The sequence below is a fragment of the Myodes glareolus genome, chromosome 5, assembly GCF_982192425.1.
Source record: "Myodes glareolus chromosome 5, mMyoGla1.1, whole genome shotgun sequence".
Classification (NCBI taxonomy): domain Eukaryota; kingdom Metazoa; phylum Chordata; class Mammalia; order Rodentia; family Cricetidae; genus Myodes; species Myodes glareolus.
The window spans coordinates 27,151,727-27,172,239 of record NC_142030.1 but is presented as its reverse complement, the minus strand read 5'-3'; the positions used below and the strand labels follow the sequence as shown (position 1 = coordinate 27,172,239).

At 49.5% G+C, this 20,513-nt stretch overlaps 1 protein-coding gene across 17 annotated transcripts in view; it reads right to left on the bottom strand.

The window, feature by feature from the left end:
• Cacna1d (calcium voltage-gated channel subunit alpha1 D) overlaps positions 1-20,513 on the bottom strand; it is a 313,753-nt gene that overhangs the window by 5,125 nt on the left and 288,115 nt on the right. For 15 of the 17 annotated variants that reach the window (XM_085687762.2, XM_087906190.1, XM_085687761.2 and 12 more), the window contains 6 exons: positions 20,175-20,305; positions 6,883-6,996; positions 5,823-6,187; positions 5,124-5,150; positions 3,804-3,953; positions 2,054-2,217 (listed from right to left, as the gene is read on the bottom strand). In XM_085687762.2, coding sequence (XP_085543888.1) covers positions 2,054-2,217; positions 3,804-3,953; positions 5,124-5,150; positions 5,823-6,187; positions 6,883-6,996; positions 20,175-20,305 — 951 coding nt within the window. The remainder of the gene's footprint in view (positions 1-2,053; positions 2,218-3,803; positions 3,954-5,123; positions 5,151-5,822; positions 6,188-6,882; positions 6,997-20,174; positions 20,306-20,513) is intronic. The other 2 variants (XM_048421276.3, XM_087906192.1) reach the window with 1 other exon arrangement.

Here is a 20,513-nt window from a genome sequence, read left to right as displayed (position 1 = left end):
GTCGCAGGTTCTGCAATGTACCACAGAGGTCTGTCCTAGAATCTTAGGCATTCCACACTATCCTATCTCTGCCCTCCACACACCTCCATCTTTCTGAGGTCCCCCATATTTAAACCTCTTTTAAAAATAATTAAATTAATTCTGCCAATCAGCTTAAGCAGGCAAAATAATCAAATTCTTTGCGCAGAAAAAGCCACCTTCCCCAGCCTAAATGTGAGTACGTCTAAGAACTTGTCATGTGCCGGAAGCAACTTCAGGCAGAGGCTCACTGATGATCCAGAGCTTTTGGCTTTATAGGCCACAGGCTTAGGTTTCTGGGGGTCCTTTCGCAAAGCCAGGGCAGTCCTAGAAGCCCTTCTACTCAGCTGTGGACTTCAAGGAGTCCTGTCTGTACTCTGCACTAACCCAGCTGCTCTTTCTGAGGTGCCAGGCTTTCCTAGCCTATCAAAACTCCACATGTCCCCAGTTCGTGTATAGGAGAGCAGGGACTGGCCCACAGCGGCCTCCCAGCCATCTTGGACTTCACCGAAAGCTTTATAAACAGGTCTACAATGTAGAACAGGACAAGCCCTTGGATGGGATGGCCAGTGGAAAGGCAGGGTTGGTACTGTACTCAGGACAAGGGGCATGCTTGCACCTCCCACCCGAGCTGCCGCGGCTTGTACAGAAAGCCCCTCCTTGTCTGCTAACCAGTATGACGACAGAAAATGGGCCTCTGTCAGCACAACCTCTATACCCAATACCCAGGCAGGCCAGCAGTTCAAAACTGGGAGGAAACAACCCTTCTACACGTCAGGATCCTACCTCTAAAATAAGCCCCAGGTCCTCTCATCCAGTGGGCTCTACAGTCTCTGTATGTGGCTCTTTCATCAGCCTTCACCCTCTCCCACTGGCTAAGAATATAGGCCAGAGTAGCCAGATATTCCCCCCGCCCCAGGTCTGCAAACTGGAGGGCAGTGCCAGTGTCCTTTCAGATGAAGAAGGTGGCTATCCTCTGCTGTGGGGTCAGGCTGGACCTGGGATCAGGGCACTGGTGCCTCCCGAGGCTGTATGGAGAGGGAGTCAGTGAAGACAGACAGCCTGAAGAAGGCAGCGAGAACGGAAGGGAATGGGTTGTGCTCGACCTACTTCCACCTGTTTCGTTTAGCGGTTACGGGGGAGGGAAAGGCTTCATTTAGCCGCATGTGTTTGGGGATAATTAAATATTAAGCACTCGGACGGATCTGACTACATCCCCAACAGGCTGGAGTGGGACAGGGCCAACCAACCATGTTCTTTCCCGAATGCACAGTCAGGTTCGGGCACTCCTGTGAGTCAGCTGCTTCGCTTACTAAACAGGACCCTCAATTAAGCCTCGCTACTCATAAGCACAAGAAATGGATATTCTTAACCATTATAAAACACGCACGCCTGCAGAATTCAACTGCCCTTTAAGAGAATGGCAGAGACTTGGGGACAACCACAACTACAGGAGAAAGGAGAACCCCATTTCTCTCTGGCCCAGAAGGGGCCTGCTCCTTCTGGGGGTCAATCAAGGCCCTGGACTGCCCTGTGAGCAGACAATGACACACCTAGAGCAATGCTGGAGGGAGGAAAGAAAGGGGGAGGAGAGGTGGATCCCTAGGATGGACCAGGTGCTACTCAGAGGCAGGGGTTCTCCAGACAGTCCTGGGCCAGGGAGCTCTGTCTGTCTGTCTGTCTGTCTGCCCGTCTACCTATCTATCCATCAGAGGCTCAGTTTTCTCACTGTGGAATGAGAGAGTCGGACAGACTATGAGTCTTGCCTACCTCTCAGGATGGATGCAAAAAGCCTCCTCTTAGAGGGAGTGTGGAAGTTTGGGGCCACACTCTGCCTCTCTTTTCTCAGAAAGAACCAGTTCTGGGGACATAGATGACAAACAGGAAAGCACTGTCTACTGGGGTACTGGCTGATCTTAGGAGTTAGCAGCATCTCCATGGTAACACAGATCCATCATTTATCCCGTGTGAGGGACAGGGGGCAGGCATGGTACCCTCTAGGAGGCTTCACTCTAAACAAGAAAGCTGGCCTCACATGGTGGGGTGGGAGGTAGAAGGCGTCTCCTCGGAGATCTCCGCGAGTCATAGCCAATGGGTGAATCATCATCTTCTAAGAAACTCTGGGGGTGATGGTAGCCTCGGGGCCTCTCAAAGTCCATGGAGCTGCCTGGGTATCTGTTGTAATAGCTGTAGTTTTGCCTGGCAGTTGGCAAGAGAAAAACAAGAAGGTACACATGAGGTTCTGGGCAACGACCTTGACCTAGCTCGGACAAAGCCTACCCTGCTCCCTTTGCAGTCAGTTCGGAGCCATGGAAGCTTCCAGGTGAAGACCAAGGACCATCTGAGGGAACTGGGGCTTGGGACAAGCTACATGATAAATGTTTTTATGCCAGGCACAGGCTGAAAGCAAATGGCAATCGCACGGACCTGGTCGACCTGACTACCCTTTAGTTATCTCTCAAGACCATTGTCCCAAGGACCTGACCTTTCCAGGTACCTGACACAAGAATGCCATTGGCATGCAGGCTCCGTACAGTATGAAAAACGAGAATGCATGGACAGGTCCATGGTTGGGTTCTTGTTTGGCGGGCATGCTTCATCTCCAAAAAGCAAAATGAAAAGGTTGGCCTGTTGCTGCTGTTAAAGTAGCCTGGGGCTAGCAGAAATGGCCAAGGACATCTAAGGAGAGACCTGGGATGAACAAGCCCCCAAAGTGGGATCCACAGGTCCTTTTGGCTCCAAATCAGTGAACGTGGAATTTGGGTGTTAGCAGGAGGTAGGGCACAGGTAGGGGTCAGCTGTGTCTCAGGAGCTGATTTATGTTATGGTAGGGACACATAACACCATTTCAACTGTGTGAGCCCTCAACCTGCTAAGATAGTAATGTGTAAGTCAGGAAGAACAGCAGTACATGATTTTGTCTTCCTGGAATGGCTGCAATGTCCTAAATCAAAGTCTCTATTTTTTAACTTTTTTTTTTTTTTTAAAAAAAAGGGTTGTTTATTTTCATTTTACATGTGAGTGTTTTGTTTGCATGTATGCATGCCTTGTGCATGCAGTGCCCCCAGAGCCCAGAAAGGGCATCATCTCCCCCAAGAACCGGAGTGAGAGTTGTTAGCTGCCATGTGAGTGCTCCCAACTGACCCTGGGTCCTCTGCGTCCTCCGCAAGAAGTCCTCACCCCTGAGCCACACCTCCAGCACTGCAAAGTGCTTCTGTTGGCCTGCTGCATTCTTTCTGTAGGACGGAAGTTGGGAGAAGCAGCTCTGGCACAGGGAGGCTGTCCTAACACCTTGTTCCCTTACCTCCGGGAAAGATCCTCAGATCTGATGGAGCAGGAAGCAGGGGCCATTCACTGAGCCATCATCAGCCAAGCTGCTATGGGAACATAGCCAAGGTTGGTGCTCCCAAGTCAGTTCGTAAGAACTTATTTTGCAGGCCAGGTGTGGTGGTACATTTGAGAGGTGAAAGCAGGCAGATCTCTGTGAGTTTGAGGACAGCCTGGTCTACATAGTGAGTTCCAGGACAGCCAGAGCTATGTGGAGAGGCCCTGTCTCAAAAACACCCGCCCCCTAAAAAAGAACTCATCACGGAGATGACAGGGGTCTGTCAGCCATGGCAGGTGCAGTTCCCGGGTCCAGAGTCCTTGCTGAGGCTCTCGGAGGCCCGAGGTGAAATAAGGCAAACTTGAACTCCTGTTTGGTGTGGCTACCAGAACACGGAGTGGGAGCGGGAAGAGTGGGGGAGGGCTGGTCTTCTGAGATCAGCCCAGGCTGAAGCCCTCACCTGCTCCAGGTGGGAGAGCTGTCGTCTTCACAGCACTCCTCGCTACTGAAATATTCCTGTTCCCCCAAGCAGTGGGAGTCTCTAAAGTAGCCCTGGGTCTCGGGGTCTTCTCGGCAAATAGTTGGAAGTTGTTCATCGCCTGACTCAGACCTGCAGTTGGGAGAGAGATCTGAGAGCGTGAGGAGGCGGAGCCCAGATCCCCCAGTTCTCCCTCAGAGTGCCTGCTTCTCCCTACACATTCCTGCCCCGACCCTGTGACTACTCAGACCCTGGCCGAGATGCTCTGTGGCTGTGCACATGTGCATCTGTGTGTGTGTGTGTGTGTGTGCGCGCTTGTGGTCTCAATGCATCTGTGTGTGTGTGTGTGTGTGTGTGTGTGTGTGCACATATCTGTGTGTGTGTGCTTGTGGTCTCTGTATCTTGCATACTGCTGGAGCCAAACAAATGTACCTAGAGACCTAGACACAGATTTAGTAACGGATCAAGGCAGTAAAAATTAAATTGAGTAACGAATCAAGGCAGACCCATTCTGGAGTAGCACTGTATTCTGTAGTCAGTAGTCCCAAGAGAAGACATGAGGTTTTCATGCTCATTCCCACCCACCCCAGCTCTGATCGGTATGATTTCAGAGCCTGGGGCTGAGACTTCTGTCCTGCTGACTGCATCCTAAATGCAGCTGCTGGAGGAGTTCTGGGTTTTACCAGAAAATGTTTCTGGAGAACGTCTCCTGAGGTTTCCTTAGGCTGCTCTGTGCCAGGCCAGCGCAGTATTTTTGTGAGGCCTCAAGTTGCAGGTGACCCAGTGGGCTCTGTGACATCAACCCAGGGCCTCCTGATCTTACTGGAAGCAACGAGCCTGGAGCCCTTTCTTCTCGTGTCCCCAACAAAATGATCATCCTACTTGTAATTCAGCCCAGGACAACCCGTATCCATAAGAACATCCCACACACATACTGAGGGTTATGAGAAGTTAACCCCAGGGATCTGACGCTTGGTTTACAGGACATCATCTGGGGTTTGCTTCTCCTAAGCCCTATGAGAATCTGGACCCCCAAAGCAGTTAGACACAGGGTCAGAGAAAGGGGGAAGATGAGTGGGTACCAGTGCTTGGATGGCAACAGCATCTATGCCTGGACCTATAAGTCCTTTTGCTAGAAATAAGTGGGAACTGCTTATTCCTGAATGCAAGCTCCGGCATTTTGAAGAGCTATCAGGTGACTTGGCTAAAAGACCTATTTCTTCTTCCTTGACACTGAGCAAAAGTCGTCGGTAACGGGGCAGCAGGGCATTTATAACAAAGACAGAGGCAACAAGCACCTACCTAATGTAAGTTTCATAATAGCGGGTTCTATCCAGGAAAGGCATACCATGGGAGGGAGGGAGAAGAGAACAGTTAAACATTTCCAAAAGCATCAAAAGTACAGACACCAGCCCGCCTTCTGGGGGTTGGCAAACTATAGCTTGCTGGTCACATATGGGCTACTATCTGTTTTCATGTGACCCACGAACTCGGGAGAGAGTTTACATTTATAAAGGGCAGAAATGAAGTAAGAAGAAGAGACCCTTTCAGCCTTTCTGATCCTATAGAGCTCAGGTCTCAGTATCTACTCCCACAGCTCTCTGGGAAGACAACGGCACTGGCTCACTGAGGAGTATTCCCTCGCTGCTTCCATCCCACTGTGGCAAAGCTGGATACGCTTGTGAGAGAGGCTGAACGGTCCTCAAAAGCTAAAATCTTGTTCCTTCACAGAAGAAATTCTGTAGCCCCCAGCCCAAAGCATCTTGTCAAACTGGGGAAGGTAGATTTTGTGACAACCCACGCAGCAGGATGGTGGACAGTGGATTGGTAGGTCCCTCACATAAACAATGTATGGACAGGCCACGAGCTGAGTGGACTCAAGTTCAATTACAAGCGCCTGCAGGGAATCACCACGTGCCAGAGCAAAGGACAGAAGCCTCGCCTTGTTCTGCAAAATGGACGTTGGCAAGGGCAGACAGTGCATCTCCTTTCCAAGGTTACCTTTTAATACTGGACCTTCTTTGGAGCTCTCGATCATGCTTGTAGGAGTAATGCCCATTTTCAGACGCATGCTCAAGGGTCCCAACGCTGGGCCGCTTTCCGTGGGCAGCTTTGGACATATTGGCATTATTGAGATTGGCATTGGTTGAGGTGGGAACGTGCTTCCCTATGGAATTATGGTTATGATGGTTATGACACACCGAATTTCCTGCTGGAGGAAACAGCGGTTTCTCAGTATCACTTGCAGGTGGAATTGAAGGCCTTTGGACATGCAGGGGACGGTGGGTGGTATTGGTCTGCTGAAGGGAATCTCTCCTATCACTATTAACATGATTGACATGGTTTCCAAGCAGGGCACCATTTCTCTGCAAAATAATGGGAGACAACACCAGGTAATTTAACAAGTATTTGATGCAGGCTAGCTATGTTAGGTCATCTTTTTTTTTTTTCTACATGAAACACAAATTCTAGGCAAGCTCCAGAGGAACCCTGTGAAACAACCTGAGTGTCTCAGTGGTCAGGTGAACGTACTCATGTGGCAGTTGGCCCACCTGAAATGAGGAAGGTTACCAAGTCCTGAGCTGGGGAGCAAGTTCTCTGCTGCCCCTTGGGTTTGTTCTTCCAGTCGTTCCAAGATGAGGTGACTGAAGCCCAGCCGGCTTGCTGAGTAGCCCCAAGGTGGGGGTACTTGACCTTTTCTCTGAGCTTTGAGGCTGGCTGGCAGATCAAAGAACTGGGCTAGAGCAGAAGGAGGGCAGCGTGGACAACTGCTAGAAAGACCCAGAATGTTCCTGGACTCTGGTCAGTTTGCTGTGGCCAAGCTGAGAAGCTGGCAGCTGGGGATGGGGGAAAGCTCAGGAAGAGGGATGGTCTGGCCCACGAGAGGTGCTGGTGGATGGAGAGGTTCCCAGGACGGACAGGGGCAGGTTGTTCCATCCCCTCTAGACCCTGCCACTGGTTTGTATTCTCCGCACTCCTCTGTGGATCAGAACCACCCCAACCAAAGTCCTGCCCCTCTCTCTCCATGTGGCCAATGAGTAGCTAGGCACGGAATAATTACTTTGAATACATCTTCTTCGTCTGCTTTTGATTCTTCCGGCTCATCATCTTGCAAGTCACAGGATATAGCACGTCGGATTTCTGGCCCAATGTCATGCAGAGTCCTTAATCCCGCCTGGGTCAATGAAAATGGCAGAAGAGGTTAGACATCAAGAGACCCTGATCCAGCCTGATGGAGTACTGAGAGGGGCGGCCGTCTCCAAAGACCAAGTCAAGGAACTAATGTGACCTAGGGTGTATGGGATATGGCCAGGAGGTCACAGTGATACTAGGTTGGAGTGCTTAAAGCCTGCAAATACTCCTCCTACAGTACACTAGGTACTGGGACTGTCACAGCCAAGAATGCATGTCCTGACTGACAGTCTTCAGAAGGGCTGTTTGCAGAGAACCACATCCAGATCTCTGAACAGAGCAAGGAATGTCACCTGGTCTTCCTTTAAAAAAAAAAAAAATGAAGGGACAAGAATTGCATGGCTGCATGGAGGCTGAGCTGGTCTGGGTGCAAGTAAGCAAGCAGCCATTGGGGCTACTGCCTCACTGGAAAGCATGGAACAGGTGAGTGACATCATACCCTGCAGTCACCAACACACTCAAATCACAAGGAAACATCAACAGTCACACAGGCTGAGGTTGCTGGGCAGTGGGGCCACCCAAGCCATCAGGGCCCCCTTGGCCCATAGTTCATGCAGGTTGAGAACTCACCAGCAGAGGGATCGGGATTCTGAAAACCACACAAATGGTGGTCTTGTTACCATCTACAGGGAGTACAAGACCCATGGGTGACAGCTCTAGGCTCTACACTTCTACACAGCCCATCTGTCAGGACAGCTGCACTGGGGACACATTATGACGTGCGCATGACCCGTAGAGAGGGGAGGGTGGAGTCACTAGCTCTGAGAAGTTTGAATTTCAGCATTAATTTGAAGAAGGTCAAGAGGCTGACTTCAGACGAATAGGGGCTTCATCTTTCTCTACAGTTTGTCTCTGATCTTGGGTCTACCTCCACTATCCATGTAGCAATAGCAGCTGCTGCCTGCAACCAGGAGCCTCTACAAGCTCACAAAGCACCTAAGGTACCAGCTGGGCAAGCACCCTTCAGCAGCTTGTGTTGCAACCTCAGGGCCATTTGCAGAAGACAGTTGTGGAGTGCTGGGTCCCGGGTGCAGACCGCTTTCCAATGCTGTCTCCTCAGCACTACAGACAGGGTGTGGAGCTATGGGAAGGACTGAGATAAAGAACAGTGTCCATGCCTGAGACACCCATATAGTGGGGCAGACTCCAGGGGAAGGGGAATGAGGAGGGGATGCAGGGGGAAGTGGGGAGGGAAGGCAGGAGAGAGGGGAGGGAAGGCAGGGGAAAGGAAAGGGGAGGCAGGGGAAAGGGGAGCAGAGGGGATGCAGGGGGAAGGGGGAGGGGATGCAGGGGAGAGGGAAGAAGGGGAAAAGCAGGGGGAAGGGGGAGGGGATACAGGGGAAGGGGGAGGGGATGCAGGGGGAAGAGGATGCAGGGGGAAGGGGGAGGGGATGCAGGGGAGAGGGAAGAAGAGGAAAAGCAGGGGGAAGGGGGAGGGGATGCAGGGGGAAGGGGGAAGGGATGCAGAGGAAAGGGAAGAAGAGGAAAAGCAGGGGGAAGGGAAGGGGAGGGAAGGTAGAGGAAAAGGGGAGGGGAAGGAAGGCAGGGGAAAAGGGAGGAGATGAAGGGGAAAGGGAAAGAGAGGGAAGGCAGGGGAAATGGGAGAGAATGGAGGGGAAATAGGAGAGGAGTGGGGAGGAAGGGGAAGGGGAAGGGAGGGAAGGCAGAGGAAAGGGGAGGGGAGGTAGGGGAAATGGGGAAATGAGAGGGAAGGCAGGGGAAAGGGGAAGGGAAGAAATGCAGGGGAAGGGAGGCAGGGGAATGGGGGAAGGGGAGGGGAGGTAATGCAGGGCAAGGGGTGGGGAGAAGAGGGAAGCAGAGTGAGGCTAAAGCAGGCTGAAACCCTGGTGTGAGAATACTCAAAACTGGTCTTCTGCAGGCACCAGTGGTGACAATGGTTAATGTACAGTGGTCAGGATGTAGAGTTGTTCAGAAATTTCTCAAGCAGCCACATCCACAACATCATCTTGGTTATTAGATGGTTCTACACACAAGGATAGACAGGCTGGCTTCATCCCATCCCTGCTATGACTGGAGACTAGCGGCTCCTTCCGCTTCACGAGTTACAGGGACAAACTCACGCTGGAGTCAAAGTGTCCTGTCTAGGAGTGTTAGTCAGGTGGAGGACAAGCACAGCACACTCCTAACTAAAGCTGAAAGCATAGCATGGCACCCTAAACTTACTATGCATCAAAAAACATGGCGATGAAATCTTTCTAGCATGCATGTCAATGTAGAGGAAGGGAAAGACAGGCATATGCCAGAGTTCCAGAACACTTCATGATGTGGCCACACAAAAGCTACTTCCCGTTCTGCTGCAGTCAGATCATAGGCACTAATGCACACAGGCTTTGGCGAACACTTGCATACACACACACACACACACACACACACACACACACACACATGCACACAAACACACATACACACACATTCACATATGCATGCTCCCTCTCTCGATTGCTAAGTCCAGTATATTTTCTAGGTCTGCAGCAGACCCAGCTCTATCCCTTGGAGATACCATAAAGGCAAACCCAGTGTGTGTTGGTAGATGCTCTTACCCAGCACAGGCACAGGTATGTGAAGAAAAGCCATACCCATTCATTCAGTTTTCTAGGGTGCAATTATCGAGAGACAATAAACTTGGTAAAAAGCCCCTTGTCTGACTTTGGGAGAAAAGGCTGTTACATATTTGAGGTTCAAACAAGAAGAAACAAGGCTTGAAACACCTGCTGCTGTACCCACAAGACAAACATGGGTTCTATTCGCTGTGACCAACACTCCCAGGTAGACTGTGCACATCCATACATATTTTCAAGGCCTAGGGGCCAGGAACCTTCCCCAGCTTAGACAGAAGTCTTGCTGCCATTTAACTAACTGGACTAGATGTGATTAAAAGAAATAGAAAACTATTTATTTGTATAATTTTTCACATCATCCTCTGTTGATGAGTTGACATTTCACTGAAATACACATGTAACAGTTGCAGAGTGAAAACAGAAACTGTCCCCACCACACCTTCAGAGTTCCACAAGATTGGGATTCCGTTGACAGAGTGGGCAGTAAACAGACATAGGACAGAGGCTTGGTTTGCAACATAAATCATGGAGAGGGTTGAGAGGTGGCTCGGAGTACCACTTCCCCAAACAAATAATGACAACATATTTATTAAAGAGACACCAAAGGAGGAGAGTCTAGGCATCACTCTTCCCAGATGTGAAAGCGGAGGAGGGTTCCGAAATCAGGATCCTAGTTTGCAAAGCACACCAGGCAAGAGTGGGGCTGGCTTCGCTCTCTCGCGTAGGACCTGGGGGCAGGGAACCAACACATAGGTTCCCAACTAGAATTGAAATGAAGCTTAAGCACAGCACCCTGAATTTATTACATATCACAAAACATGAGAATGAAAATTGTTCTAGCACACATATCAAGCTAAAAGGTAGCTTAGGCTGTTCCAAAATCCCATAGGCACAGAATCCAGTTCCAAAGCACAGTCAACTACCTTAAACCCTCAGAGAAATTACTTAGTTGTTCACAACACTAAAATTTTTTCTTGAAAAAAAAACATTTTACAGTCAGTAAAATTTTCTAGTTTTTCATATTTGTATAAGTATCTATCTCTATCAGCAAAAATATTGTTTAAATTTGAAATGTGGTCATTAGCACTTAAACCCACACAAAGCCATATAAAGTCATCCCATTGACATCACAGTAGAGTTATGGTTTTGAATAAACACAGAATTGCTATAAAATATAAACAGTATTGTCTTGTTTTAAGATGTCCAATCTTACAAAATATTAAACAGGATCAAGCCTAGTCTCTGGTTGACCTTAAAATGCTAGCTGTTGTCATAAATATTAGTTTAAAAAAGAAATGTTGGCGCTGCGCCTGTAGACTGTTCCTTTAAGTTTTAGACACCATTTAATTGGAATTTTATAGATATTTACTCTACTTAATGATTAATTCACCAAAAATAAATTCTCTCTCAACATTACTGAAGCAATAGCAGAAAACGGTGCCCTGCTGTGGAGCAGGAATGCCCCCTGGGAAACCCAGACCTTGTTCACTCAGGGTTGAGTGCCGGCTAGCTGGCTGCATAAGCAAAGATTTGCTGCCTGCTTCCCCAGACTAGCTCCCTGTGGCATGCCAGCCCTCTGCCAGCTCTCAGCTGCACAGCACGCACACACAAACAACCAGAAATCCACCCCAGACCTACGCTGTAGCAGTGAAGGAAAGAGAGGCGAGTCTCCAGGCAGCCCTTAGAGAGACCCTCCATCTTCACAAGCTGGGTGCCAGGCTTCAGACTCCTGCCAAAGAATGCTACTCCGGCACAGCCTGCTCCACCACCCAGACACGCCTCATTCAGCCAAAGCCGGCTCTATGCAGTCACCTCACTATTGACAAGTTCTGGTTAATTTTTTCGGGAGGCAGGCTTTGGCCCACACTCAATTACAGAGGACAGTTTTAGCCTAGCTCTATTAGAAGACAGGGCTGGAGATTAAATTCTGATAGAATGAACATGTGTATCCACAGGCTGTCCCCTGCCTCTTCTGCACACATGGGCACACCCCTTGCTCTATCACTGCTTTCCTCTGGGGGAAAATGTCATGGTGTGGCCTTTGTATCCATTGTAAACAGGCCTTCTGTTAGACAGAAAGGGCTAGAACCATGGGCATGGCACTCCATTATTCATCTACACAAAGCCCTCCTCTCCCGAGATCATGAGTTACCGAGGGGTAGGCCCAGGGCTGGAAAAGTGATATGTGCCACCACACTCTGAAAGCTAAAGGGGATATTTAAAAGCTTTACCACCTGTGACTTGCCCTGCCATGGTCCCGAGACACCTATCTGCTGCAGTTCTGCCTTGTATTGGCTGGGGATTGAAACAGGGACTCATACATGCTAAGCAAGCACCACTGAGCCACACTCCCTACCCTTCTACCTTGATGCTTGGTTTAAGTTTAACCTCAGAATCAGAGACATTTCTGCATGTTTCCTAAAAATGCAGATAGCATTATATAAAATTGAGGCTCCAAAAGTTTAGGCTCCTTTGATTGTATCATATTCCTGTCATTGTGAGCGTGCATACTGAGGAAGGATGAGCCAAGATGATGTGCAATGGATTAAATAACGTTCTGGAACTAGCTGAAGGCTCAGCAAGGACCCTTGAGCCCTAGCTTTGCTCTACCCAGGGTGCAAAGGCAACGAGTCTGCAGGGAGAGGGTGGTGACTGAGTCTCAACCACACACCTCTGTCAAAGTGACCCGTCTTTTAGGTACCCTATTACATTGCTCCCACAGCACGGGAAACACACAGCATCACACACACACCCTCTTTCTCGCTTGTGTTACCCAGAGGTGCTGAGTATTCGGAACACATTTCTAACTGGACACTACTAATTCTAACCATTGCTCTTCCAGATCGGCAGGTAGTGAAGCCTGACCACACCACATGACCCCTGGCCTGAATCTGATGGACATGGGGGCTCCATGGACAGAGGAGGAGCATCCCAGTGAGGAGCCCTCTGAGCATAGATCATCAGAACGAGGCTGCTTCATCTTCTTCTACCTTTAAGGGGGAACTTTGGGTCATCTCCCCAGAGCAATGTGTTTCAAGGGTTGGTTCATGGACTTCTTGGCATTCTGAGACTCCTCCAGGGGTCCACGAGGTCACTGAGATTTGTATACTACTGGATGTCCTTGGCCTTGGACACTCTCATTCTCTCATGAGCAGGCTGTGAGGGTTCCAAAGGCTGGATGACAGTGATGTTACCACCACCCTGGCATCTTTGTGCTTACGTATTCTTGCATTTATAAAATTAATCAGCTTTAATTTATAAGACAGTAGATATTGATATGCAAGGGTTCTGGATACATCTGATGAATAGGAAAGGCCCTAGGACCAAGATGTTTGAGAACTGCTGAACAGTCGCTCCTCCAGCCAGTGACACCATATGACCAGTGTCAGCTTTCTTCTACTTCTCCCTCCCTCTGTTCATGACGTGGCTTCTCTACGCTAGCCTCTGCCTCTTCCTTAGGTTCCGGCATTGAAGGCACACACTAACACATCTGGCTGCCTTCAACACTTCACCATGGCTTAATTTCCCATTATCCCAAAGAGCCAACTTTCTCAGGCCGAAGATAAGCCAAGGAGAATAAGTTCACCTAGGTACTCACCCACCTGGGAACCCTAAGTTTTACTTACCAAGCTCCTTCCTAAAGATAATTGAGCAGTGATATGTTAGGCCATGGAGGGATGCTAGGTGCATATTAGTAATAACATGCTATCATAATAAGAGCCTTTACTATTTGATCAATTGCCTTAACTTCTTTTCCATTAAGGCTTTGAGACATAACGATGGCTGCTTCCAGTACAGACCAATTTCCGTCTTCCGGGAAGCTCTCAGTCATCCTGCGGACTGATTCTGAACCGCGGATTCCACGAGCCTCCTTCCCACCCTAACCCGGCTTCCCTGTGATGGCTGCTGGCCTCTGTCACATCAGATCCAAGAACTAAAAGTTTAGCATCATGGATCCACCCAGGCGCTGGGTATTAGGCTTGCTGCGCTTGTCTTTGGGAATTTCAGACATGACTCCACCAGTCCTCCACATCTTCCTTTCTACTGAATGCTTACTCTTCTGCCAGGGCTCTGAGAGAAAACGACAGAGGCTTCTGAGGCTTGACTGTGACCCGAGTATCAGGAAGCCTGGCCCCCTGTGTATGGAAGTTGGGGGCCGTCCTCTCCACAATCAACTCTGTTCCTTCGCAACATCAGCCCTGTAGGCAAATGAACATTTCCTAGCTTCTGTGGGTTTAGGTGATACACAGAGAAAGGCCTGTCTAACTCTACCCATTAGAACTATATGAGAATCTAGAACCAGAAGTGATCCCAAGGCCAGGGTGGGGAGGGTGAGGCAGGGAAGCTGCTTGCCTAAGGGATAGCCATTTTATCTGCAATGCTAACCTGTTTCCCTCTCAGGGGTGACTTACGAGTTCTCTCAGCTACAGGGGCTACCCCAGGCACTGCCCAGTCTTCACAGTGGTGATTCCAGAGGCCCTGATAGGATGAGCATTAGCCCTGTGGTCGCTGGAGCATGGAGAAATTTGGGAGAGGGGCCAGGCTGCTGGCCCAATCTGAGAGACTTGGATGGTAGAGGCGACAGCTGTGATAGATCGTTACTATCAGACATGAGTGGGCTCTGACCTCTCCCAAGGGGTCAGGCATACCAGGGTGTATGTCTTGGCTCAGGCATTCCCGCACCACCCACGAGGGTCTTCAAACTATGAGGATGGAAAACATTCACACAAACTCCCAGCCTCACTATTGTCTGTACAAGGGTCTCAGCTGGGCCTGTCTCCATGGTGAGGTCAGGAGGCCCACTGTGGTGTAGGAAGGTTATGCCACATGGCAAGGAACTTCTGTGGCCAGGGGCAAATGTCACAGGCACAAGATGTCACTAGAGAAGACCCGTCTAGGCTTACCTGGAATAGGCCTGAAGGAGTCATGCTGCCCACTGTGGGGGTGGGGGGCTATCCATTGCAGCCTGGTCTTCAGGGTAGCTGCACCCCAGAGATGCTTGGAGGAGCTCTCCTTTGTACCAGTACAGGGCTGCCCAGAGTCCTGCTCCCTCTTCCTCGCCCTTCCACCGCACCCCACTCTCCCCACCCACTCATGCCATAAACACACAGGCACACACCCCACTCCAGGCCACGCAAAAGGGAGCAGTAGACTGGAAGTCCTTCTTCTTCCTCTCCCCCACCTCTTTTTTTTTATTCTTCCCCATTAACTCTGCTCTTTGAATGCTGGCCCTCCTTGGCCATTCTGGGCATCTTGGGCTAATAGCAGAGGTATAGACTTGACCCGTTCTGGGGATGGGTTTAGGGTTTGGGAGCAACGCCCTCATCAGACAACATTTTGGGCAAAACATCTGCTGTTGTTACTGTGTGAGAACATGACCTGACAAGTTACCTATTTGCATCTTTGCACATTACCTAGTGTCTTAAAAAAGGGGGAGAATTCCTCTCAATGGATGACTACAGTACAGAACAGAAAAGAACCAAACCAAGAATTTCTTAAAGTTCTGGTAGTAAACAGGCATATGATATTATTATTGTTGTAGTCTTAATAATAAGCAATTATACGTCCAAGGAGCTTTACAATCACTTAGCTATTCCTCACAACAGCCCTGTGAGGTAGGTCGACATTGTTACCCCCATTTTACAGATGGGGAAACTGAGGCACAGAGAGGTTAAGTGTCTTGCCCAAGGTCACACAGCAAGTGAATGCTGGAGCTGGGACTAGAACCCAGGTTCCCTGACTCCCAGTGTCCTTGAAACTAGGCCATACTGCTTCCAAAGAGGCATCCCAGACTGGCTCTGAGCGTGAGTTAGAGACAGACAATGTTAGATGAGGTTTGAGTGTGGTGGCATTTCCCATAGACACGGTAAGATGGAACCTGAGGTCTGCCTGGTTGGTTTTGGCATGCGGGTGTATGTGTTAGTTTCAGTGGGTGTGTCTGAGCTTCCTGGCCTTCCACTTATTAGTGCCTTCTGGACTGGGTCACTGCAGCAAGCAGGGCCAGGCACCCAGTCAGGAGGGCATGACATACTGGCATAAAAACAGAACTCTCTGCTCAGTGCCAATCAGCCTGCCAGTCTTTGGGAGTCTGGGCAAAAACTAAGGATGCAGGACTTTGAGATGGAGTCAGCTGCCCACCTTAGGCAGGTCTGCTTAATCCTTTTTAATATATATATATATATCTAATATATATATATCATTTAATTGTATTTATTTATTTATTTACTGGCCAGCATCAGCAAATTGTGTTCATTTCATTTCTCTATAGGGCAGCTGCCCTTCTCCTTTGCGCTCTCTCTCTCTCTCTCTTTCTCTTTCTCTACCCCTTTCACTGAGTCTCTGGTTTGGAAGGGAAAAACCGTAACTCATACATTTCCCTTTCATGAAAAGGAGCCACCATGAGCAGTGTCCGCAACAGGCAGCCATGGCTCCATGGGTGAGCCACGGCCCCGCTTCTGCCTTCCAGAGGAGTGCCTTGCTCGGAAGGGGTCTCCCCGGGGCTTTGGGATTGCTCTTGCCTGCATTTCTCCTGAAATGCTGCGTCAGTAGAAATAAGCCCGAGTGTGAGCTTGCCCTTTCAAGGCCTTAGCCACAAGCGCCTTCGGACTAACCAGCTTGGTGCGGTAGCTCAGGCAGAGAACTCTAAAGCATCCGTTCAAGCATCTGAAACAAACGAATCAGCCAGTGAAATCCCATCTGTTAGCATCTGTTCTCCTCTTACATTAAAAAAGGAAAACATATATAGATATATAAAAGAACAACGCTATGGCTTCCGGTGGAATCATCGTTCTTAAAAAAAAAAAAGAATCTCACTGCCTTCCAGATTAAGGTGACAAGATTAAAAGGACCACACGTAGGTCAGATCTCTGGGAGGAACTAAGCTGTCTTTGTGCACCGTGCCTGAGAAGGCCACAGGAAGGAACACTGAAGACCAATAGCTAGTTTCAATACCGCCTGCATCTCCCAACCACCCCGTCTGTGGCCAAGGCATAGATGTTAAAGCCACTCAACCTAAACACCTAATCCTGCAGAGCTATAGAATGGGCTCCTTAAATCCAACTTCTAAACAGTCAGAGGACTAGCTGCCTGGGGTTCCCTGTGGTTCATCTGGGTGGTTTCTCACATGGAGGACACTGTCCCCAGACTCCATGTCAAGTCAAGACAAAAGACTTGAATGTCCAATCAAAGAGAAATGAACAAAACTTTCCCCACTTTGGGATCTTTTGGAGCACGAGGCATCCCAGAGGCCCGCATCTGGGGGGTGCAATGGGACTGCAGGAAAGGGGACCGAGGATTTCTGGGGCTGCGTGGCTATGTTCCTTTATTCCTTTGTTCACTGTGAAAACTTGCAGGTCACTCGGATGCAGCAACATGGATGAAGAGCAAATGCTGAGTCAAATTAAAGGGAACATGTTTTGCGATGAGCGGGCTAGAACAGAACGGCTGTGTGCAGCTTCTCTCTGGCTCCTAGCATAGAGGGCGAGAGACTGAATGATGGGGATGAAGGGATGGATGGAGTGGATGGGTGGAAAGTGCGCACTCACTCAGACCACAGAGGCCAGAGGACACAGGTGCCCAGCTCCTCCTGATGCAGAGGCAGGAGCACCTTCAGCCATGACCCACCACAGGAAAGGGAAGGTTAACAACACTTGGTCTGAACACAAGGAGACCAGGATGGAGCCCACAGGGTTCAGACCACAGTGTGTCTGTGTGCCCTTGAGAGCCATGACATGGAATGGGGGTGTGGAGCCTGAGTGCCAGTTCTGAGAGCTCTTCAGACAGACCTCACTCTGCAGGCCAGCACGCACAAGCTAGGCTGCTCACACAGTAATGCCACACTCCACTTCCCACTACAAGCAGCCCGGGAGCCACGCCTGAGGTACCCTGTTGCCAAAATCATGTTGTTCCTTTCTCAGTCAGCCAAAGCCCCTCGGCAGCTGTCTCAAGGGTGCCTTCCTCCCAGGACCGAGCCCAGTTCCCTACCTGCTCCATCACCCATGAGATTTCATAATGCGGAAATGGAGGCCTCCTTTCGCACTAATTAAATGTAGAATAACAACTCAAATTTAAAGCCATTTCTATAGCAGAGGAAGCCAAAAATGTAATTAGAATTATCCATCAAGGAGACAAACATTTTCTATTTTTAATGCTTGTTTCAGAATCAAATGCCTTTTCAGAATTTAACTGTCAAGATTACGAACACAACTTAATTTTCTATGCTCTATGCTTAATATAAATTACAGCCCTAGCCTCAGTTCTCGATAGAACCACGGAAAAACGAATTTGTATCCTCTAACTCGAAATATTTGACTTTTACCAATGAAATAAAACTTTCTTTAAATAATAAAAAGGGAGAAACGTCTCAACATTATTTTAACATAATGTGGTTGTCTCCACCCAGAACCTTCATGGCATCCTGTTGTACCACCTGAGCCTTCCCTCAAGGCTCAGTAAACTCCGTATGTGGTGACTATTTAAGCCATGTGCTGTTTGCGCTATTTCAGATACCAAAACACCCATCCAGCCACCAGAGCAAGCCTTAGGGCTTCAGAAAAGCTCTTAACCCGCGCCCCATACACACACTTCAGAGTGTTTCCATATAGACCCTTCCCTGGAACCCGAGAGTCTCTTAACTCAGACACAATCTCACTCCACAAACTGTGGCATAAGCTGCAGCGGAGAGATCAATTCTAGAGTAGACTAGAGTTTTAGTGCAGCAAGGCATTCTGGGTAGGCAGGGTGTATCCACCAAACTCGGAAATTCAGTCAGTCTCTCCTACAGGGCTGAAGATCACGTGAGGGGACAGCCTTCGGCATGCGCTAACGCTCTACGCTGGTGGCCAACCTAGTCCTGCCGCCACCAGGAACATACAAACCAGGGACCAACTCAAATTCGCAAGCTTTTCAGTTTTTGCCACGAGAGGCTGCTTATGGGTTAGAGTCACAACAGTCACGTCTGCAAACCGGAGCAGCAGGAGGGAGGTGAGAGCTTATATCAAAGCCTATGACCTGAGATGGCAGCAAACCAGATAGCTGAGCCTATAATTCACTCAGCTATTGGGTACAAAAGAACCCAGACTGACTCAAACAGATGTGGGTGACCACCTGCCCCACCAGCGAGATGTTTGTTCAACCCCTAGGATTTCCCCACGACTCATCTGGCCACTGTCCCCAGGACATCTGCTAACCTGTGATGCACACACCCCACATCCCTCAACCACCATCATCCTTCATCCTTCCTCATACTCTTTCTCCCAGCGAGATCACACTCAGGCCTTAGCTGCCAGTTACCCCTCGAGACACACAACGATGCTGCATATTTGCTCTGGGGAACAAAGTGCAGGACTGTTCCATGTTATCTTATGTCAACACTCACAAGGCCACAATTAAGAACTGTGAGAACAGGGACGTAAGAGTAACTTTCATGTCAACTTTTGGAGAAGCAAGGAAAACATCTTTGTTTGTGATGGACTGAAGGCACTCCGGGTAGCATGGACAGCTGGACTTCAGGACAGCTTGCTGCTCTCCACATATCCCTTTGCTCTGCCTCTTAGCAGCTGTCCCCAGTTCTCTTTACACACCACCAGCCCCTGAACTACCTTACTTGCTCCCCGCCTGGAAATCCTAGCATGACTCCTTGCCTCTCCAAGTCTGCCCACCCTCAGCTCTGGACATCTTTAGGATTCTATCGCCTTTGGATGCCTGAGTCCTGATTGGACCAGATATTCCTAAATGTCACACCCACACTCTAGGGGCCTGGAAGGGATAACTGTGTACATGCATGCATAGGTGCCTACATGTGTGTGTGTGTGTGTGTGTGTGTGTGTGTGTGAGTGTGTGCATGCGTGCATGTGTGTGTGCGTGTGTGTGTGAGTGTGTGCATGTGTGTGTGAGTGTGTGCATGCGTGCATGTGTGTGCGTGTGTGTGTGGTGTGTGTGCGCGAAGGGGCAGGTCCTAGAGGAAGGGGGATGGGCCAGAGGTTGGCCTGTGTATAGTACTTGTACAGCAAGCCTCACTGCCATTGGGAGACAGCACACAGACAGACACAGACACGCCACACACACACACACACACACACACACACACACACACACAGTACATACTAGGGAGTGATGGATGCTATTGAAATGGACCAAAAAACCAACAAGCCGTGGGGTAAGAAACAAAGCAAAACCAAAACAAAGCACTTGCGTTCAGATGGAAAGCTCTTCTCTGGGCAGCCAGTCCCTGAGCCCAGGACTAGGGGAAGAGGAGCCTGCCTAGGGGACGCTGCCTTTGGAGAAGACCCAGGAGGCCAGGGCATGAGGTGAGCATTCACTCCTTTCCCATCATGGCTGTCCTGGGGGCCTTGCACAGACCGGATGGTGGCAGGTGCCAGGTTCAACGGAGAAGACAAGAAAGGGAGGAAGGACTTACCTTGCAGCTCAGGAAGGGCTAGTCCACAGTGGGGGGAGTGTGCGGTATCTCAGTTTAAACAAAATCCTCTGGCACTGCTCAACCATCAATAGTCAGCTGTCTAGTGTCTCAAATTAAAGCTGGCAACACCGTTAGTGACAAGAACAGAACAAGAGGACAATTCACCTGCAGGGCAATCGTGGTGTTCTTCGCGGGGTACTTCCCCACCAGGCCTTGTTCTTTCCGTTTCTTGAATTTCCTAAAGTAGTCCTGTATCAGGAAAGTGGCATAGAACTTCCCCACGGTTACCTCATCATCTAAACGGAGAGACCAGACACAGCTCTCCCGAATCAGCACATTTGGACCAAGAGCCTAAACCCTCACTTCTGGTCGGGGCAGGGTGGGGCAGGAGAGTGCACAAAAGGCACCGGGGCTCTCAGTCTATCACAGGGGCTGCTTAGTCTAGCAAGAAGCAAAGCTTTGCAAAGCAGTTAAGGCTCAAAGTTAGAGTCAGTTAAAACAATC